The sequence below is a fragment of the Aegilops tauschii genome, chromosome 5 (assembly GCF_002575655.3).
Source record: "Aegilops tauschii subsp. strangulata cultivar AL8/78 chromosome 5, Aet v6.0, whole genome shotgun sequence".
Classification (NCBI taxonomy): Eukaryota; Viridiplantae; Streptophyta; class Magnoliopsida; order Poales; family Poaceae; genus Aegilops; species Aegilops tauschii.
In genome coordinates, this window is record NC_053039.3 from 447,055,994 (window position 1) to 447,078,455 (window position 22,462).

General features: G+C 49.4%; 1 protein-coding gene and 2 pseudogenes across 2 annotated transcripts; 2 read left to right on the forward strand and 1 right to left on the reverse strand.

Annotated features, from left to right (window-relative positions):
- Positions 1–395: 395 nt before the first annotated feature.
- Positions 396–3,789, forward strand: LOC109758254 (uncharacterized). 2 transcript variants are annotated; one of them, XM_040390763.3, is made up of 3 exons: positions 396–2,124; positions 2,647–2,785; positions 3,278–3,789. In XM_040390763.3, exons 1-2 carry the CDS (start codon positions 787–789, stop codon positions 2,758–2,760), a joined length of 1,452 nt encoding a protein of 483 aa, XP_040246697.2. In that variant the 5' UTR covers positions 396–786; the 3' UTR covers positions 2,761–2,785; positions 3,278–3,789. The 2 variants fall into 2 exon arrangements, with proteins under 2 accessions (XP_040246697.2, XP_020172691.2); XM_020317102.4 differs by having other exon boundaries at positions 398–2,124; positions 3,286–3,789.
- Positions 3,790–10,938: 7,149 nt separating this feature from the next.
- Positions 10,939–12,893, forward strand: LOC109758239 (uncharacterized; annotated as a pseudogene).
- A 5,069-nt stretch (positions 12,894–17,962) lies between these two features.
- Positions 17,963–21,369, reverse strand: LOC109758240 (uncharacterized; annotated as a pseudogene).
- Between the last annotated feature and the right edge of the window lie 1,093 nt (positions 21,370–22,462).

The window sequence follows — 22,462 nt, forward strand, 5'->3', positions numbered from 1 at the left end:
CCCCTTGGTGAGACGATGCCTCTTCATGGAAAGACGTATTAGTTTAAAAGTTACATAGTAATTACTTGAAATACAAATCACTAAATTTAGTTTGTAACTTTCCAAAATATGCAACCATCAAAATTGTCTCAATCGTGCCAACAACTCATGTAACAAAGTTTACCATTTTAATTTTTTATATGTTTCAATACATTTGAACTTTATGGCAAAAAAAACAAAAATATTTGAGAATTGCAACACTATCCTCCCTATGCACTCCTGGTGCCCAGCTCAGGGCAATCATAGCCCTCCCCCTACCCCCAGCTGGATGCACCGATAGGCATACCCGGCCTCCTACCCCCGCTCTTACTGCCTTGTCAAGTATAGCCCCCCTTACCTACGCCACGGGCATAGCTCCCCCCTCTACTCACCCTCTTAGACCTAGATTGCATCCAATACTGCTCTCTATCTCGACTCTACTGCTACTTGCTGATAGCCTTGCTGAGGAAAACACTTCTAAATTGATGTGAACTGTTGTGGATCGACAATGTGGGACTAAAAGTGAGGCACTAGTATCAGCCTTACCCATAAAAAGATAGGAGCCAGACGTGTCGCCTCCCAGCGCACCCGCACCAGCCCGTTGTCGCTGCACGAGTCTGCGACGTGGGGAGCGACAGAGACGTGTCAACGCACGCCCTACGTGCCTCCTCCTCTTCTCATGGCGGCTGCCGGTGGTAATCGCCACCTCCCTCTTCCCCTTCTCACTGATCCCACAGACAACTTTTTTTAGGGGAAGAGAGAGCTGCAATGGCTGGATGCTGGCCCACAGAAAATACAGCCCATGCCCGGCCCAGGCTATTATACCATAGTCCAGGCCCAACTGTTGCGCATCGCGCCATGGCCTCCGAGCTCGGGCAACCGCCGCCGGCGAAATGCCCACCGACGGCGCCCACCACCATTACCGATATCAGCGACGACCTCCTTTGCGAGATCTTCCTCCTCCTTCCCTCCCTCCCGAGCCTCGTTCGCGCCGCCCTCGCCTGCCGCACCTTCCTCCACGCCGTCCGTTCGTCCCCCGCCTTCCGCCGCCGATTCCGGGCGCTCCACCGTCCGCAGCTCCTTGGCTTCTTCCGTGAAACCGGCCGGGAAGCCATCCCTCCCTTCGTCCCCATCCGCAGAAGCTCCGACCCCGACCTCACCGCGGCCGTCAGCGGTTCCGATTTCTTCCTCTTCCGCCTCCCCGAAGACAGCGATTCCACCCCCGGCTGGGAGCTGAGGCGCTGCCACGACGGCTACCTCGTCCTCGCCAACAATGTCACCGACCAGATCGCTGCCTACAACCCCCTCACGCAGGCGCTGCATCTCTTCCCCACGCCGCTCAGGGAGATCCTCAGCAAGGGTCTGTTCCCCCAGCCACAGCGGCCCAAGGAGATCCGCATCGAAGTCCTTGAGTTCCATATCCTCTTCTCCGAGGAGGACCAGCGGGTGTTCCGAATGGCTTGTGTCCAATTTCGGAACATTTCGAAGGTGCCGGTGTGTGTTGCTGTCTTCTCACCGGCCACCAGGGAGTGGCAGGTTTTGCCATGGCCGGCTCCACCACAGCCTGTGGATGACGACTGGTTCGGCTTTTGCCCTGGTATGCAGATGAGTGGATTCGTTTACTGGAAACACAAGAGTAAAGCCTATCTACTTGTTCTCGACAACGTGACACTGCAGTTCTCTAGAGTGTATTTGCCGCATTTCTTGCGAAAGATAGACCCTACGCTGTTCAAGCTTGGTCAGACCAAGGATGGGAAGCTCTGCATGGTTTGTGCAGATGACTCCGACGCAAATATAGGAACGCTTGTTGTTCATGTTTGGGGAGCTGATGATGACGGTGTTGAGAAATGGATGCTGGAAGATACTTTTCCACTCAGTACATTTATTGATGCCGACAAGTATTTAACAGAGGATGATACCACGGTGCAGATTGAGGCCGTTATCGATGGCTTTGTGTACCTGTCTATTAAGTATGATGATTATACTGAGTCCCTCATATCCTTCTGCCTGGAAACAGCAGAGCTAAACACGCTCTTTGATGATACATATGCAAGCCCTGCTTATCCCTACATCATGTCATGGCCTCCTTCTTTGGTATGCAACAAGGTGAGGCCGTGCTTGAAGACCCCAGTAAAGCATTTTCAGATGTTTGCTCCTTAGATTTTGTTAAGTTACTTGTGAGTTGGAGTATTGTGTAGTCGTGATAATCTTCCATTAATTTCACATTTTGCAATTTTGGTCAACTGTTTTTATTTATTCCTTACACATCAATTGCTTGATTCTGATTCTTGATAAGGTAGCAGACTATCATGTCTGATTCATGTAACTCATAGTACATGAGTTCAGTTACAGATTTTATATTAGTAGGAGGTTGCAATGTTTAGCATGTGTTTGTGCAGATTTTATGGTAGCACAAGGATATAGAGTGCTTGTCATGCTCCCTATCGTTTGCCATTTGGGCAGATCATATGAGATGACATTGGTGTAACGAATCTTATTTCATTTTCATTTACTCTTGTGGATGCTAAACTTGTCTATCATTGGAATCTATACTCTATAGCATTGCACGGTTTGTTTGTCAAAAACTTGAATCCATTACTTACTCTCAAATATCCTTTTGTGCCTTAGGAGGATTCACAAACCAAGATTACTGGATGCAGTGTAGAAGATGCTGGTTCTGTGGGCACAGAAGAAACTCCCTCTGCTCTTGTCACAGCGCCGCAATCACACAAATTTGCTTGACGACGATGAAGCAATAGTCATGGAGGTAGAGTTCTTTTCACTTTGTATTGAGGATGATAACAACTCTGGCAAGCAAAATCACTACATATGATGCATAACTGACAACCTTGTGCGATCTTATATTGAGAATAAGTGTCGACTTCAATAGCTTTAGGAAAAAGGAAGAAAGAGAGTTGATGGGAAATGCATGAGTGGAAGTTGTTGATATCTTGTCTTTGGCCAAACCTTTGCCGGTTGAGAACTAGCCTGTTTGGAGTGATCATGGTGTACTTTTTCTCATGAGATGAGCTTTTATACAAATGCGCTGGTACTTTAGTTTTTGATGCTGTGAAAAGGTCATGTTTTAGTTTCCTATTTAGCAAGAGGCTAAGCCATGGAATTTACGCTATCTTGCTGTGGATTGAGTTTCAGGCCCTTTATTCTTATCTTGAGTAGTTGTCCATCATGGGTCCACTATTTGTATTCTTATCAATCCAGTATTTTTATCATTTGACTCTAAACTCACTTTTCCATTAAGGAACTCAGTTGCAAGAGCACACGCGCAAGAGCACCTCCGGCCGCCGCCTTGCGCTGCCACCTCGCCGGAGCTCCACCACCGTCCATGCATCGGCCTCCACTGCTGCCCTCCTCTGCCCAGGGCTGGGTTGAGGAGAGATTTTTATTTTTATTTTTTGTGGGTCCCACATGTAAGTGACTGGCTGGGAGAGATGATCTTTTTTATTTATCTGACTAGGCTGACTGGGATTGCTGACTAGGCAGTCAATGGTCAAAACCGGTCAAAACAGAGTCAAAACCATGCCAGGGTCGGTTTTTGTCCGGTTTTCAGAGTTCGGGGTTGATTTTTAGACGGTTTTGGAGTTCGGGGTTGTATCTTCGACTTTGGTGGCAGTTCAGGGTTGTAATATGGACTTTTCTCTTTATTTTTCGTGCTGTTGACCTATTGATGTGGAGATACATCAAAGTGAGTAAGAAAACGTCTAGTCATTTATCACAGTTTTGGTTGGCCCAACATGTAGTTATCTTGCTCTCTTTGATTCCAGGATTCACTGACCATACATTCTTCTACTGCAGTATTTTTCTTGCTCTCTTAGCTGCTTGGGGTTCTGCTGTTCATTGCTTTGAGCCTTTGGTTTCCAGTTCATAGTTTCTTTCTCCATTTTTCTCCAGCTATTCTAGTGTTCCCAGTCACAAAGAAAAAAAAGAGAGAGAAGAAGCTATTCTAGTGTTCCCATGTGGCCAATTTTGTGTTCACCTTGAGGCCTCTTTTGCAGACACTGTTTTCCTTCTAGATGCACTCAAATTTCAGCGGCAAATATTTTCTTAGCTCATATATGATGTTTGAATAAACAACATTTTTTGCTATTATTTCTAAAAGTAGGTATGTGACTCCTGGAGCAAAAGGGCATATATGGTTGGTTGCTGCTTCGCGACGAGGTGTGATTCTCCTTGAATATGTGGGTGAGCCCAAATTGTACGCAGGAGCTCTCCGGTCACCATTGCTGCTGAGGTATTTGCTCTGCAACTGAAATCCTCTGTGCCGTGATCGCCTCAGCTGCAACCCTTGCATGATTAAGATATCGTAATTTGTTGATGGAACCTGTGAGGACTTTGGCTCTGAATGGACGAGGATGGCCATGGCGCTGGAGAGCATGCAACGCCCTCCGTACATGGGCGTAGAACTGCCGCTGGCGAGAGCCCTTAGATTTGTGGCCTGTGCCCCCTTGATTTCATTTTTTTCTCCCAGATTTTCCTTCTGCTTTGACTTTTTTCTTTTCTTTAAAAACACAAGTCACAGCACACTGACAGAATGCGTACTGCGACCAGAGTTGTGGAAAATTAAGATTGACGAACTCACCACAGGTGCTATCGACAAAAAATATTGCTTTACACTGAAAATATATATTCTGTTTTCATGGTAGACTGAAGGCGTCAAAGTTCCAGCCATGCCTTTTTGATCCGTGGTGTTTGGATACAGCCACCCTGTAGACGTCCAGTCCGATAGTTGGTTCTCTCTGCTCTCTCCCTTTGACTTTCCAGTAGACAACCATTGCCACTCTTCACCTTTGTAAACGAGGTGAATCATGAGGCAACACGTGGATGGGCGGATGAGGCTCAACCACACCACAACCATTACTGGCTCCTACTCCAATGTCCCGGACAGTGGCGTAGCGAACGCTGTCGTCTCGACCTCTCTCCTGCCTATGATAATGATAGGGGCTTGTGGTTGCCGCCCATGCATATCACATGGACTCACAATTGTCTCCTTAACCACCACGCCACTAATCTTCTCGCACTTGTGCGGCCGACGGTGCTTTGCCTCAACCGCTCCGCTGCCACCATGGGTCCACTTCAGGTTGAGCCATCCTTCTAAGTTTAAAGGAGTATCAGTCTTTCCTCCTACATCGTTGGCCCTTCCACCTCCTAACCCTTACCTTGTTTAACTGTCACAGTAAGGACGAGGTTCAAGATCACCTTTGCGTAGGTGTGATTGGGATGAAACTGTTAAACGTGTATAGTCTCTCTTGCATTTTACCATACACATGTATATGTACTGGCCCTTAGCCCTTCTGTGAATGTAGTTGCCCATTCCTAACATGATATCAGATGCTTAGGTTCCTCTCCCGCTCCCGCACGCTCGCAGCTCTGTGCCTAGCTCCCCCGTCACCGGCCTCCCTCTACCTCGTCACCGGCGCCGGCCACCTCCTCCCTCGCCCCCGGCTCTCTCCCTCCCCGCCGCCACGCCGTCTCGCCCCGGCCTGCGCTGCCCCGAGCTCGGCCGCGGCCTGCGTCGCTGTCCCGCGCCGCCCCGAGCGCGGCCGCGGCCTGCCGTTGCTGCCTCGCGCCGCCCTGCGCCTTCCCGTGCTCGGCCGCGGCCGGCAGCCACCTCCCCGCGCCCTGCCGCCCCTGGCCGCCTCCTGGTGCAGCCGGTGCTGCCCAGGGCCGGCCCCTCCCACGCTCGCCCTCCCCCCCCCCCCCCCCCCCCCCCCCGCTTCCTCCATCGGGGCTGGATCGAGCCAGCGCGAGCCGATCCCGATCTGGATCGGGGTCTCCTGTAGCAGTCTACTGTAGCAGTTGACAAAAAAAAAGAGCTCCTCATGTCTTCTTCGGGCTATGTCGCCGTTCCTCGGTGCTCGGTGATCTTCGATGGCACCAACTATGCCGAGTTTGCGGGCTTTATGCGTATCCACATGCGCGGTCTCCTTCTGTGGGGTGTTCTCCCTGGCGAGGTCCCCTGTCCGCCTTGCCCTGTTGCTCCAGTGGCTCCTACCCCGCCAGCACCGCCGCTTCTTGCTGTTGATGCTTCTCAGGCTGATCGTGATGCCGCCAAGGCTCTCGATGATACTACAGTTGATGCCTATGATCAGCAGATGTCAGCCTATTCGGATGCCCTTTCTGCCTATCGTGATGATCTGCCTGCTTACACTCAGTGGTGCAATGATGATGCTCGTGCTGCTGCTGTTCTTATTGCGAGTGCCCTTCCTCAGTTCGCCTCGGAGTTCATGGGACTTGGCACAGTTGCAGCGATGTGGTCTTATCTCTGTCAGCGCTATCAGCCCTCTGGTGATACTCTCTACCTATCTGTGGTGCGCCAGGAGCATGCACTCCAGCAAGGTGATTCCTCTGTTGATGAGTTCTATTCACAGTGCTCTGCCATCTGGTGTCAGCTTGACTCTCTTCGGACCGTCGTTTGTGGAACTTGCTGTTGCTGTCAGACTACACGGTCCGATTTGGAGTTTCAGTGGGTTCACGAGTTCTTATCTCGTCTTCGCTCTGAGTTCTAGCCTCGACGTGCTCACCTGCTCGCTCGTGGTCGTGTTCCTATCTCGGAGGTACTTGCCGAGCTTCGTGCTGAAGAGACCCTATGCCACCTGCTCGCCTCACCGCTCCACCGCTCCTGCCTACTCCTTCAGGGGGGTGGGTCGTCCTTCTTATGCTGAGAGGGGCCGGTCGCGCCGTGACACCTTCTGTGGCTACTGCTCTCGGCCAGGTCACCCAGAGTCTGATTGCCGTGAGAAGAAGTGAGACCAGAGGCGCTCCTCTTCCAGTGGGACTCCTAGATCCTCCTCGACCCCGTCACTCACTGACCAGGACATTATGAGGCTCAAGCGTCTCTTAGCTTCCTCAGGCTCTTCGTCGACCGGTTCCGCTGCTACTGTGACTGCAGCCACTGCTCCACCACCGCAGGCATCTACACAGTCAGGTACATCTTCGTGGGTTCTGGATTCTAGAGCCTCTTTTCATATGTCTTCTGATTCTTCCGTGCTGTCTTCTCTCCAACTTCTTGATTCGCCTGTTAATATTCTTACCGCTGATGGCACACCTCTTCCTGTTGCTAGCCGTGGTCTTCTTTCCACTCCATCTTTTTCTGTTCCTAGTGTTTCACATGTTCCTCGCCTCACCATGAATCTTTTTTCCGCTGCCCAACTTACTGATTCTGGTTGTCGTGACATTCTTGATACCGACTCTTACTCCATTCAGGATCGTCGCACCAAGGCTTTGGTTGGTGCTGGCCCCCGGCGCCGTGAGTCAGAGGGCCTTTGGGAGGTTGACTGGCTTTGTGTTCCTTCCGCTGCCACCACTTCAGCCAGCTCCCATGCTCTTGCTGCCTCTTCGTCTGCGTCCTTCCAGCAGTGGCATCATCGCCTTGGTCACATATGTGGCTCTCGCTTGTCTTCTTTAGTTCGCCAGGGCCTCTTAGGATCTGTATCTGGAGATGTTTCTTTACATTGTAATGGCTGCAGACTTGGCAAATAGACCCAGTTACCTTATCCTACCAGTGAGTCAGTATCTCAGCGTCCTTTTGACTTAGTTCATTCTGATGTATGGGGTCCTGCTCCCTTTGATTCGAAAGGTGGTCACCGCTACTATATCTTGTTTATTGATGATTTCTCTCGCTACACTTGGCTCTACTTTATGAAATCTCGTAGCGAGGTTCTCTCTATATACAAACGTTTTGCTGCCATGGTTCACACCCAGTTTTCCACGCCCATTCGTACTTTTCGTGCTGACTCCGCTGGTGAGTTTATCTCCCAGCTGTTGCGTGGTTTTCTTACGGAACAGGGTACTCTTGCCCAGTTCTCATGTCCTGGTGCACATGCTCAGAATGGCGTTGCCGAACGTAAGCATCGTCGTCTACTTGAGACGGCTCGTGCTCTGATGATTGCCTCTTCTCTCCCACCCCATTTTTGGGCTGAGGCTGTTTCTGCATCCACCTATCTCATCAACATACAGCCATCGACTGCTCTGCAGGGTGGTATTCCTATGGAGTGTCTCACTGGTCGCTCTCCTGACTACTCAGCTCTTCGTATGTTTGGATGTGTGTGCTATGTCCTTCTTGCCCCGCGAGAACGCACCAAACTGACTGCTCAGTCCGTTGAGTGTGTTTTTCTTGGCTACAGTGATGAGCACAAGGGCTATCGCTGCTGGGATCCTGTTGGTCGTCGTTTGCGCATCTCGCGTGATGTGACCTTTGACGAGTCTCGCTCTTACTACCCACGTCCTTCTACCTCGAGCTTCTCTATGGACGATCTTGCTTTTCTTCTTCTCCCTGATACACCTTGCTATGTGCCTCCTCATGTTTTTCCTCCTCCACCTGCACCTTTCCTTCCTTCTCCTTCACCACCGACACCATCTTCCCCATCCTCCTCCTCCAACTCTCCACCATCATCTCCAGTCCGTCGCCCTCTCTCACCATTTCCTCTTCACTATACTCGTCGCCCTCGTTCTGAGGATGTTTCCCCTGATGCGCCTTCCACCTCTGGTGCACCTCCTTTAACGCCTCCCCCGGTTCATAACCTCCGTGCTCGGCCTCGCCCCCCGCTTGATCGCTACTCTCCTGATCGGTACGGTCTCTCTGTTATTGCTGAGCCCACTTCCTATCGAACTGCCATGACTCAGCCTGAATGGCAGCTTGCGATGGCCGAAGAGCTTGCTGCCCTTGAGTGCTCTGGCACATGGGATCTGTTTTCCCTCCCTTTCGGTGTCCGTCACATCACCTGCAAGTGGGTCTACAAGATTAAGACTCGCTCTGATGGTTCTCTTGAGCGCTACAAAGCGCGCCTTGTGGCCCGTGGTTTTCAGCAAGAGCAGGGACGCGATTATGATGAGACATTCGCTCCTGTGGCCCACATGACCACTGTTCGCACTCTTCTTGCTGTTGCTTCTGTTCGTCATTGGTCTATCTCTCAACTTGATGTTCAGAACGCTTTTCTTAATGGCGAGTTGCGTGAGGACGTTATATGCAGCCACCACCGGGGTACTATGCTCCTGATGGTTTGGTCTGTCGACTTCGCTGCTCCCTCTATGGTCTTAAACAGGCCCCTCGCGCCTGGTTTGAGCGCTTCGCCTCTGTGGTGACTGCCGCTGGCTTCTTGCCCAGTGATCATGATCCTGCGTTGTTTGTTCACACGTCTCCTCGTGGTCGGACTCTGCTCCTTCTCTATGTTGATGACATGATCATCACTGGTGACGACTCTGACTACATAGCCTTTGTTAAGGCTCACCTCCGCGACCAGTTCCTCATGACTGATCTTGGTCCACTTCGCTATTTTCTTTGGATTGAGATCTCCTCGACCTCTGATGGCTTCTACATCTCCCAAGAAAAATATATTCAGGATCTTCTTGCTCGCGCTGCTCTCGGTGATGAGCGCACAGTTGTGACTCCTATGGAACTCAACGTTCAGCTTCATGCTTCTGATGGTGACCCTCTCCCTAACCCCACTCGCTATCGTCACCTTGTTGGCAGTCTTGTCTATCTTGCTGTTACGCGTCCTGATATCTCCTATCCTGTTCATATCCCGAGTCAGTTCATTTCAGCCCCCACCTCTGTCCACTATAGTCATCTCCTCCGTGTTCTACGATATCTTCGTGGCACGCTCTCTCAGCGCCTATTCTTTCCCCGCTCCAGCTCTCTTGAGCTCCAGGCCTACTCTGATGCTACCTGGGCTAGTGATCCCTCTGATCAACGCTCGCTGTCTGCTTATTGTGTCTTTCTTGGTGGCTCTCTTATTGCCTGGAAGACAAAGAAACAGACTGCCATTTCTCGCTCAAGTACAGAGGCTGAGTTGCGAGCCATGGCTATGCTGACGGCTGAGGTGATCTGGTTACGATGGTTACTTGAGGACTTTGGTGTGTCTGCTACTACCTCGACTCCCTTATTGTCAGACAGTACTGGTGCTATCAGTATTGCGCGTGACCCGGTGAAGCATGAGCTCACCAAGCACATCGGTGTGGATGCCCACTTTGTGCGTGCTGCTGTGCAGGATCAGACTCTCGCTCTTCACTATGTGCCCTCTGAGTTACAGTTGGCGGACTTCTTCACGAAGGCACAGACTCAAGCGCAGCATAGTTTTCTTCTCTCCAAACTCAGTGTTGTTGATCCACCATGAGTTTGAGGGGGGTGTTAGATGTGTATAGTCTCTCTTGCACTTTACCATACACATGTATATGTACTGGCCCTTGGCCCTCCTGTGAATGTAGTTGCCCATTCCTAACAGAAACGACCTAGCGACAGGGGCAAAAATGGTATGGATATCTCCCAACCGACAATCCAAACTATAGCCTTCAGACATTCTGTGGCAAGAAAATCGGTTACTATAATATGATTCCTATTCAGATGCTGATTTTTGGTTGCATATATAGATATAGTATTTGGCACTGACCGATATTTAACCGGATAGTATCTTAGATAGTTCTTGAATAGCTGCCATCTGCTTATCTCTCCGCACAACATATCGTGAACTGGCTTCACTCAACGTGTATCCAACATAATTACAATGACATTGGGGCTCATATGTAACAGGTCAATATCGGTTTAAGCGTGGCATGCTTATAATAGAATGAAATAAATAATTGTAAATGATATCCTAACTTAGCAGTTTTCCAGTTGTCTCCATATTGTGCAAACATTATTTATGTTGTTCTTTTATATTCAATGTTTAATGAAATATTTATTACCATACCGTATTCAATATTTATCCTTCCCATATTCGTGATCGGCACAATATAAATATGATTCTCATCCATATTAATATTCGATAACTATTGACACCATTCCCTTATAAATCAAACTGTTGGTGCCAAACAAAACAACTTGTTCCTTTCCCCCTCCCTTGTGTATGTTGTTTCATTCTAAAAACTAAAATGCACCGTCATTGTTAGAGCTCGAACTCGACAGCCATGACTTCCGAACTAGGGCCACCGTATCCGGTGAAACGTCTGCCACCGACTCTCACCACCATTACCGCTCTCGGTGATGACCTCCTTTACGAGATCTTCCTCCGCCTCCCGTCCCTCCCGAGCCTCATCCGAGTGGCCCTCGCCTGCCGCACCTTCCTCCAAGCTATCTGTTTGTCCCCCGCCTTCCGCCGCTGCTTTCAAGCGCTCCACCCGCCCGAACTCCTTGGCTTCTTCATTCAATCTAGCTACACCGACGTCCCTCCCTTTGCCCCCCTCCGCAACTGCTCCGACCCCGACATATCCGCCGCCATTCGTGGCTCCGATCTCTCACTCACCTGCCTCTCGGAAGACATCGATTCCTCTCCCGACTGGGATCTAGAGAGCTTCTATGGAGCCTACCTTGTCCTCATCAATCAGATCACTTCTCAGATCGTTGCCTACAACCCCCTGACGCTAACACTTGATCTCATCCCCTGGCCGCCCATCGAGATCTCCCGCTCCTCCTTCCTTGAGTTCCACATTATCTTCTCGGAAGAGGACCAGGGGGTGTTTTGTATGGTCTGTGTCCAACACCATCGCCCACAGGCACCACATGTGGAGGCATACATCGCTGTCTTCTCAACAACCACTAGGAAGTGGCAGGTTTTGCCGTGGGTCGAGACCCCGCCGCCATAACCTGAGGATGATGATGACATTCGCCATTTTTACCCTGGTATGCCAATGAAAGGATTCATTTATTGGAAACAGACAACTTGAGCCTATGTAGTCGCTCTCAACACCACGACACTACAATTCTCTAGAGTGGATTTGCCGCCGTTAGTGGGAGAGAGATACTATACACAATCTAGGTTTGGTCAGCCAAGGATGGGAAACTCTGTATGGTTGGCGCAGATGACTCTGGTGCAAAGAAAGGAATGCTTATTGTTTGAGTTTGGAGAGCAAATGATGACGGTGTTGAGAAATGGATGCTTGAAGATACTTTTCCACTGAGTAAATTTGTTGATGCCACCAAGTCTTCAACAGAGGATGATGCCAGAGTGCAGGTTGAGGTGGTTATCGATGGCTTTGTGTACCTGTCTATTAATATGATGCGCAAACAGAGTCCCTCCTATCCCTATGTTTGGAAACAGCAGAGCTTACCAATCTCTTTGATGATGCATGTGCAAGCCGTGCTCATCCCTACCTCATGGCGTGGCCTTCTTCTTTGGTGTGCAACAGGCAAGCCCGTGCTTGAAGATCCTGGTAAAGTTTCTTCAAACATATAGTTGTGATAAACTGCCATCAATTCCACATTGGGAATTTTGAACAACTGCTTTTGATTCATTTATTATTTGTTATACAACAATGGCTTGATTCTAGGTCTTGATATAGTAGGCATACTCATGTCTGATTTTGTGTAACTTAGTATGAGGATGCAGTATTTAGCATGTCATCCTATGCAGGTTTTATGATAGGACAAGGATAAAAAGAGCATGTTGTGCTCCCTGTTGTTTGTCGTTAGGGTGGATAATATGATAGCACAAGGAAATTAGGTGCTGCACACTGCCATTATTTGAGGCTGGAAAGTTGTCTTCACTGAAGTGTTGTCTAAATAATATTTTTTATGCTAACCACTATGAGAATGAGACGTCGTTGGTGTAACAAATCTTATTTCATTTCCATTGCTTGTGTGGATGCTAAGCTTGTCTATCTTTTTTATCTATAGCATTTTACAGTTTATTCATATAAATACTTGAATCCCTTACTTAACACTGAACTATTCTTTTACATCTCAGGAGGAATCACAAACCAAGGTGACTGGACAGTGTTGTGGACGCTGGTCTCGCGGGCACCAGAGAAACTCCCTCCTCTCTTGTCTCAGCAGTCACAATCTTGCAATTTCTTTTATCAATGGTGGTGAAGCAAAAGTGTCAGAGATAAGAGGACTTTTTTACTTTGTTGTAATTCGGGGATGATAAGAACCCTCTTACAAGCAAACATTTTTCTTATTAGATGAGCTTTTTTGTCTGAATTCTGTTTGCGAAAATTGTTTGTATGTGTTGGTTATGGGTATGAAATTTCAGTTGATACCTTGTCTGCAACATATATACTGATCATTCGTATTTGTTCCTGCCTTAGCATCGGCAATTTGCACATTATATTCCCTAGCTAGTGCGCGCGTGCCTCCTTGTTTCCTGATGACGATGGCATCGTCTTCCTCGAACATAGCTTGTGCCACTAAGCTCAATGTCATCATATCAGGCAGCTTTGGACATTTTTTCACAGGGCAACCGGACTAAAAGCTGGAGTAAATGGCAATAGAATGGAGTTACACCTATCAATATGGCCTCTGGAGGAGGTTCTTCACTCATCAGCTTGCCCCAAGAAGACTCCAACTGCCAGTTAATGAACTCCCAATCAAGCACCTTGGTATGCCTCTTTCGGACTAGAAAGTGTGACTTCTGATCTAAAGGACACATTGGTATTATTGCACCTTGGTATTATTCATTCCGAAGGACACATTGGATGCCAGACAAGAGCGATGTGTGACCTCTGATCTGATCTAGGAGGTGTTACCGTGTCACCGGATTGCCAAGCAAGTGCAAGTCAAGTCAGCCACCCAAGTTTGCACTAGTTTCCAAACAAGTTGTGGGTCAACGGTCAGCCACCATTTTCACTATAAGTTGAGCTCATGAGATATCCTTGAGAGCAAGCATTTAGTTAGCAAAGATGAAATCACTCTTCGTCCTAGCCATCTTGACCGCCCTGTCAGCCTAAACATGTCATGGCAGGTTAGGGCATTTCTAACCGATCCCTTAAAACTTAAGGGAGTAAACGGCCGAGTAAAGCTAGTGAAGTAAAATTTTACTTCACTAACGGTGGCCGCACCTAGCCGATCCCCTAAAAGTTAGTGCGGTAAAAAATTGTCTAGATTTTGTATCCTAGCCGCATCAACTTCAAACAAAACACAATACATATCTTAAAACATTCAAATTAAAACATGCATAGCAATAAACGTCATAATATAAAGTTTCATCACCGCGTTTTTCAAATTTAAACATGCGAAGTTCACCCAAAAGACATCACTTCAAGCACAATGTTTGATTCAAAATCACCACAAGCATAGCATGTATATGTTGTGGATCAAGCCAATCTTTGGCATGCATCACCACCCTCTCGGCCACCACCACTCAAACGAGGTCATCCGCAAAGAAATCAAGGTTGCCACCCCCTCGGCCGCTATCACCCTCACCACCATCTTCTCGGCCACCATCACCCTCACCACCACCCTCTCGCCCACCATCACCCTCACCACCACCCTCTCGGCCACCATCACCCTCACCACCACCCTCTCTGCCACCATCACCATGAGCACCATCACCACCCCCTCGGTCACCACCAACATTCCGAAGAGAGGCCAAGATTTATCCACGAGTGAGCTCCCAATACTTTCTTGAGGTTTTATCCATTGTTTGGACTCATGAACATGATAGCACGCTCTTCGGCGTTCTTCGCATCACGAATCGTCTCCTCATCGAGTGCAAGCCTACACTCCTCGGCCTTCAACTTTCTCTCTTCGGCCGCCATCTTGGTCTTCCACTTCTCATCCTCGAAGGCCCTGAGCTCATTCCACCTTGTCTTCTTTGCATTCGGCCGCCAACACCTTCTTTGTCTTGATCATTGCCACAGGTTCATCCTTGTAAGTGCCACTAAATGCATTCCTCTTCTTTCTTTCTTTTGCGATCTTGTTTCCTTCTGGTCTATTGTTGGCATCTTCATCAACCTCGTCGTTGCCCTCAATGGATATGCTCAACCTTGAACTCTTCGGAGTGGTCTCCGCAATTCTTTGGATCCACTTCTCATTCTTTCATAGCTCTTTGTAGCAATGGTGCAAAGTAAAGGCCTTGTGGCCGAACTTGGTGTTTCAATGCATGAATAGCTCTTGGATGTAAGGGCCATACTCCGCCACTTGCACACCACTCGGTGGAGCATGGTTCACTTGGTCGATGCAACCGGACCATCGGTTGCATTGATCATGGATGGTGCTCCAACGATGCCCAAGCAAACCATGTGTACGGCTTGATCACACGTCCGCGGAGGAGTTGTAGAAGTCGGTGATCCTCTCCCAAAACATGGTCTTGGTTTGATCTGTTTCGATCGTTTCATCCATGGAGATGGCACACCAAGCATCGCAAAGTGCAAGGTCCTCCTTTTGTTGAAGTTTTGGGTGCGGGTCCTTGCGGCCTTGATGCTTGATTCGGTCACCTCCACCGCCTTCTCCTCCTCGGCCACCACCTCCTCGACATCCTCCATGTCCTGGGTGGCCGCATGATCGAAAAACGAGTCACCATAGTTAAGATCATCAAGGCCAATATTGGCCGAGGACTCCAACGATGCGAGGAATTCGGGTGTGGCCATCTCCGCTCTACAATGTCAAAGCAAGCACCATAAAGCCTCACTACCGATCACAAACAATCACTATCGAATTCCAACGGGACATGAGTTATTTACCTTGTTGGCATTTCATCGAGCACTTGGCGGACGCGTTTTTTGCTGCCGGCCACGGCCGCCGCTCGCGCCAGAGCAGTCGCCGTAGGGGCAGCCGGAGTTGCCGCACGAGGCGTAGGCCTTGCACGTGCCGGCGCCGCGGTCTTTTTCTTGGAGGCCGCCTCAGCGAGCGCCGCCGCCGCCATCGGCTTTCGAGACCGTTTGCCCCCGGTAGGTGTGCCGGGAACGCGGCCTGCCATTGTCGGAGACGCGATGGCCACGCCGGACACCATTGGCGCAGTTGGAGCCGACGCTTGGATGCAGTGGTTCTATCTCATCCACAAACTTTGTTTCGCCACCGACGGCGGCGCGTCGGTGGATTCCGGCGGCAATTCGCCGGCGCTGGCGGACGGCGGGTTGAACGAGGGGTGTTGGATATCCATTCGGCCGGCTTGGAGGTCATGAATGGCGGTGGAGGGGGGGCGAGAGGCAGTGCGGCGCGGGAGGGAGAGGCTCAGTTTTACTCGGCCGAGCAAAGTTGGACTAAATTTAGGAAAAAAATTGGGGAAATAGGGAGGTGGAGTAAATTTTTTACTCCGTTAACTTTTTTAGGGGATCGGCTAGGTCCGCCGTAAGGGAGCTCCCTTATGGCCTTTTTAGGGGATCGGGCGCTAGGTATGCAGCCCAAAAAGCGCCGAAAGTTGGTGTGCAAGTGAAACGACAGAGCAAAATACCTCTGACGCCGGACCCACCCCGTGCTAGGATCTCGCCGGTACCAAGGCCACCACCTCCGAGCGGGATGCAACCATTGCGCACACCGCCTCCACCACCAACGCAAAAGAGCATGGTGCAATCAATGCCCTCGACACCACCTCCACCACGAGAGCATGACATGACCGTTGCGCTTGCCTCAGCCTCCGCCGGAGGTGCCAAAGAGGCTAGCGTGGCCATTGCGCCTCCCGGCGCCTCCACCATCAGTGAAAAAGAGCACAAGTCGGTCATTGCGCTTGTCGCCACCTCCACCACGAGCAACATATCTCGAGACCACAGGGCCATTTGATCATGCATTTGCTCCTCAGCTACCATTCTATGCCACTAGACCTTAAGCCTCCCTATGGTCAATCTCATAGCATGCATTTAGCATCTATACGCGGCATGTTGTTATTTTGACAAATAAAGCTCGTCAAGTCGAGATTCATTACCCATATGTCCAATTTGTCCAAATAAATCTCCTCAAAATGTTGTTATGTGCATGGAATAGTTCTTTTCCCTTCCTTCAGGAAGAAGTACTGGATATAGCATCTGCTGCCAAGTCTTGGAATTGTTTGCTAGGCCCAGATTTTATCTCTTTCTCTTGGTATTGGATGACTAATCTTCCCATTTCTTGATCAAGCATTCAGCACAGCTAACAATTGTTTTTGTCATCATCCACATTAAAGATCATCTGTAAACTATGTAAGCAGTAGATTTTTGGAAGGAAGGGGCACAAGGCTCAGAACTGGAATTGAATCGCATAATCTCTGAGGTATGAAGCAAACGCTATAACTGCAAACTGAACTTACCCTTAGCAAGAACAACCGAGCCAACTAAATTAACAGAAAAACGATTTTTTGTCTTTAGAGCTCATTTCTCTTATTTCGTTTTGAGTCAACTGAAAGTAATTCGAAACTTATGAAAGTTGAAACCTCATCTAAACTTATAAACGTTGTCTACATATGCAAGTTGATCTACTGGATACAAAATATCCACTTGGTCATTTAGATGAAAAGACAAGTTGATTTACTAGGTACAGAATATCCACTTGTTCATTCAGATGAAAGGATACTATGTAGTTATTTGAGTACTGCATAGCCTAGAAAACATTATCCTAAATTATTACTGGGGATTAATGAAATATACTTGCCATGCTTGATCCAGAAGACCTAAACTGAACAACCAGGACTTCAAAAATATTATTTTGACTTCTCATGGGCATCCATAGGAAATTTCTTTTCCCGTTTGATAAAGTTGGGATTTGTTTTAACTCACACGAGAATAATTAATAGAACATGTAACAAAAAGGAACTACTCCCTCTGTTCCTAAATATATTCATCTTTCTTTCTTAACTGTTGATGTTAAGCAGTTAAGAAGAAAGATGAATACTAGAAGAATCTATTGGCTGTAGAGCATAGGGACTCCAGAAATCAACATGATGAGCGGTTGATACAGAAGTGATTAGTAAAGTTGATTATGCATCACATCACCAGTGTCATATGAGTATCGTGAAAAAGCCCTCTGATTAATGAATACATTGTTTTACCCACTTCCCTGCACCCCCACATCAATGGGCTGAATATCCTAAAAATATATATTAACGCTACGATCTCAAGTTAGTTGAATCAAGAAGCTAAAATTACTAACGGGGATGAAGAAGCACCAGTTCGGGACCTTGTATGCTTAATGTTTCATCAGAATTAACTTCTTAGTTTTCAAAGTCATTGTTACCCGTTTCAGATGTAAAACCAAGCAGAAGGAAATCAACAACCATAATGGGGAAAAAAACTGTTACAGAGGATATAAAACTGAGATAATCGGTTTTAGCCCGGTTTTCCGTTAATTAACCGGGCAATTCTCACTCTCTTCTTAGTCAATGAAAATGGCAAGCCTTTTGCCTCGTTTCAAAAAAAAAAAACTGAGATAAACCATACAAGGACAGGAGCAATGAAGAGATAAAAAAGAGTAGATCCACAGCAGATAAGTACTCAAGCCAAGAAGCAAAGTGGGTCTCAACTGTCAACTCGGTGATGCACAGTAAAATAGCAACCTCCGGGAAGATAAGCTCATGATTTGGTCTCTTGCCAAATAGTCATACTGATGGTTACCCTCATTAGCCGTAGCTTATGCCTGCAGTGTTCCCTTGCTATCCTACAAGTATATGAAACTAGCAGATGATGTTATCGCCACACCGTCCAGAAACTGAAGTACCAACACATATAAACAAGACTCATCAGAAGAAATACAACATGGTCATCCCAAAGAGGCTGGTTCAACTTGTCACAGCCTCTCTCTTTCTGCCCTTCTCCTGTAGCCATCAACACCGTCACTTATCCTTAAGATACAATGTCTCGCGGTTTTCTATTCTGCAACTAGAGACTTCTTCTCGCCCTCGATAAATAGTAGAAATGCCTCTATCTCTGCAACTTTTGCCCCATTGCCATTAATCAGAGCTTCCTTATATGACCGCAATGCGGTGACAAGAACAGAGGGAGTTTCTTCGGTGACCACAGGACCATCATCCACCAAATTGTCTCCAGTAACTTTGGTTTCTAAATCCTCCTGAGGCATAAAATGATTTCTGTGTAAGTAAGGATTCAAGTGTTTGTATATATAGACAAATTGTGCAAAGGTTTATAGATTCCAATGGTACAAAATAGATCTTTATATATAAAAAAGGTACAAGATAGATCTTTATAGAAAATGGTACAAGACAGATTTATTTAGCAAAAGATTACAAAGCATTGTGTAGACAACATTTTAGTGAAGAGAAATTTCTAGCCTAAAGATAATGTCAATGCAGATATCACAAAAGCTGCACAAACCACATGGAAAAGGCTAAAATATGGTATACAATCTGCAATTGAGCATAGTACTAGCTAGTACGTATGAGTTGCTGGTGCTATTGTAACTGGACTCAGCATTAAGCCATTGCTGTGTAACCAACTAAATAACAGTTGACCAGACTTGCAAAATATGAAACTGATGGCAGATTTTCATAGCTATACAAAAATCCAGTATTCCTTTCAAGTAACTTACTTAAATGCATAGTGTTTATTTACCAAACGTCTGGAGAAATTTCACCAGCGTGTTCAAGCAAGGGCGACGAGCTCACCTTGTTGCCTACCAAAGAAGGAGGCCATGCCATGATGTAGGGGTGGATATTGCAGTCCAATGTATGACTGAAGAGCTTGTTTACATTCTCTGTTTCCGGGCAGAAGGATATGAGGCACTCACTGTATATAGCATAATCAATAGACAGGAACGCAAACCCATCGATCACCGCCACAAAATCTACATTAACGATGTACTCTTTCGAACACATAGTGACATCGATAAACGTATTCAGTGGGAAAACCTTGTGTGGCATCCATTTGTCAACACCATCACCGTCGTCGGCTCTCCACATCCAAAGAGCAAGCGTTCCTTTGTTTGCATGGAAGTCATCTATGCAAGCCAAGCAGGGCTTCCCGTCCTTGGTCCAACCAAGTTCAACATGTCTAGGGTCCATATCTTTCAAGGGCCGCGGCAAATCAATTCGACATAAATGCGGCATTGAGGTGTTGAGCATGTATGGTTGGTTCTTGATATAACAACGGGATAACCTATCATATGCATTGACCAGTGTAGCAATGTTAATGTAGGCATTGTTGTTGTCACCTCCATCCTCCCCAGCTGGTTGCGCTTGCGTCGTCGAGAACTCTACCCACGAGAAACCCTGCCACACCCTAATGTCTGGTGAGAAGACAGAGATGCGAACCCGTATGCGCCGGCGCCACTTGCGGCGACGGACACAGACCACATGGAATGACCTCTGGTCCTCTCCGGAGAAGATGATGCGGAAATTAAGGTATCGAGAATCGCAGTTGGCCTCTTGGGGCGGGCGGGGGAAGATATCCAACGGCTGCGTGAGGGGGTTGTAGGCGGCGATCTGCTTGGTGCCCTTGTGGTGGAGGACGACGTAGCCGCAGCGGCAGTCGTGCATCTCCCACCCGGGGTCGCCACTGTCTTCCGGGATGCGGGTGAGGAGGAAATCGGCGCCGCGAACGGCGGCGGTCAGGTCTTGGTCGGAAAGGCTACGGAGGGGGACGAAGGCAGGAATGCATGGTTTCCATGGGTCTTCGTACAATCCAAGGATTTGGGGAGGGTGGAGCGCCCGGAAGCAGCGGCGGAAGCCGGAGGACGAACGGACGGCGCGGAGGAAGGTGCGGCAGGCCAGGGCGGCGCGGACGAGGCTCGGGAGGGAAGGGAGACGGAGGAAGATCTCCCGCAGGACATCGTCAGCTATAGCTCAGCTCAGGGTGGACACGGTCCGGGCCGGTCCGGTCCCTGACCGAGCCGTCCTTTGGACCGGCCGTCGGCGGTCCGGACCGGACCGGACCGAGCAGGGTCACGGTCCTGTTTCCATGGACCGGACCGGCAGGGACGAAGCCCGAGCCGGACTGAGCGGCTCGTTTGGACCGGCCGGAGTTCACCACAGAGCACGCGCCGGAGCATGGCGACGCGGGGAGGGCGCTGGAGGCAGCGGGGCTCGTCGTGGAGATGTGAGGCAGCTTTGGAAGTTCCAGAGGGAGATAGAGGAGCCAAGAAGATCACCAGAGCGAGCTCATCAGCGACGAATTTGGCACGACGGCCGGTGGACGGAGATGAAAAAGACGATGCCCGATGCGGCGATGCAGGACCTCCCACGTCGTGTTCGTTGGTGCATACAATAGATCCGAGTGGGGCGCATCCAGTGGACATATTTTCCGGGGCCAGCGAGTCCAGTGGCCGCGCGGACGACGCCCCCCGCGGCGGCGGACATGAACGGCGACAGTTTCTTCAGCCCCCGCCGTGCCTGGGCCGCCACACCCCCGCCACGACCCCGCCATGCCCCCGGCACGCCCCCGCCACGCCCCACCACGCGCCCGCCACGCTCTCGCCATGCCCCGGCCACGCTCTCGCCATGCCCCCGCCACGTTCTTCGGTCCGCTCGGTCGGCTCGGTTAAAGCCCGGACCGGACCGAAGTTTTCTCGGGCTGGATTCCTGAGCTCGGACCGGCCAATTTTTTCAGCGGGCCAGGACCGAGCCGAGCGGGCCACGAGCCGGACCGCCGGACCGGACCGTGTCGTCTACCCTGAGCTATAGCAGTGATGGCGGTGGTGGTAGCCACCGGGCCATACTTCGCCGGCGCCAGCGACGGCGGCGGTGACTCTAGCTGCGAGGCCATGGCTGTCGATGTCGAGCGCCGTCCGGCAACGGATTTTCATCTTGGAGGAGCGCCAGCAGAAGTGCTGTTAATACAGACGGGTTGAAATCGGAATCGATACAAACTCTTTTCTTGATTGAAACCGATACAAAGAACATCTCCAATGGTTCCATAACCGTAAAATAATTCTAAACGTCTTATATTATGTGACGGAGGAAGTACGATTTAAAGATGAAAGTATTTACAAATTCTTATGATTTAAAAGTTGAATAAAAAAAGGTTCTTCAACGGTTTCTGTATGCGCAGATTTTTTTACGTGATACTAACTAATCTCTACAAAAAGCCCTCCATCTACGAGGCGAAGACCCTTCCAGCAAACTTTGATATAATGCAACCGCTGAAGTTTAAGGGCGCCTTCAAGTTCATGTTCATCCCCCACCCCCGCCTCGTCCCACCGCCTCTCCGACCCGCCGTTGGTTGGAGGAACCGGCCAAGCCCACTCACACCGCCCGCCGACTAGCCGTCTGTCCAAGGACCGGCTGCGCCTCCCCACACCGCACTGTCGCTGCTTGGACGTGTCGGTTGTAGTCCCAACGAACCGCCCGGCCGCCTCACCGCACCGGCCACGCTGCCCACCCCTTTTCCCCGCATGCACTGCCGTGCAACCACGGATTATCGTTGCGCCCCTGCACGCGCTGTCTCCGACCAACCACTGCGTCGACGCTACTCCATCTCTTTGCTGCCTCCACCTATGCTCGCTGGCCGAACATCGAAGACCTCTGACGCCGCCTCCTGGGCTCCAACGAGCAACCACCACAAGAAACACCCGATGTAAACGACCGTGGCCCCGATGAGCTTCCCCCGACATGCATGTGCCATTTGTATGCTTGTTACGAAATAGGGTTTCCCCCGCTCTGTATTACAAAGCAAACATCACCGATACAACCAGATAGGTGCTGGGGTGGAAGCAGCACAGGCACGCCCAAAAGAAACGAAAGAGAAAAAGAAAAGAAACAAATGTCAACACCGGCGGATCAAAAAAAATGAAGAAGCTTCTCGACCGCTGCACCCACCAGGGATCCTCCACTAAGCTCCTATACTCCGAAGCGCCGGT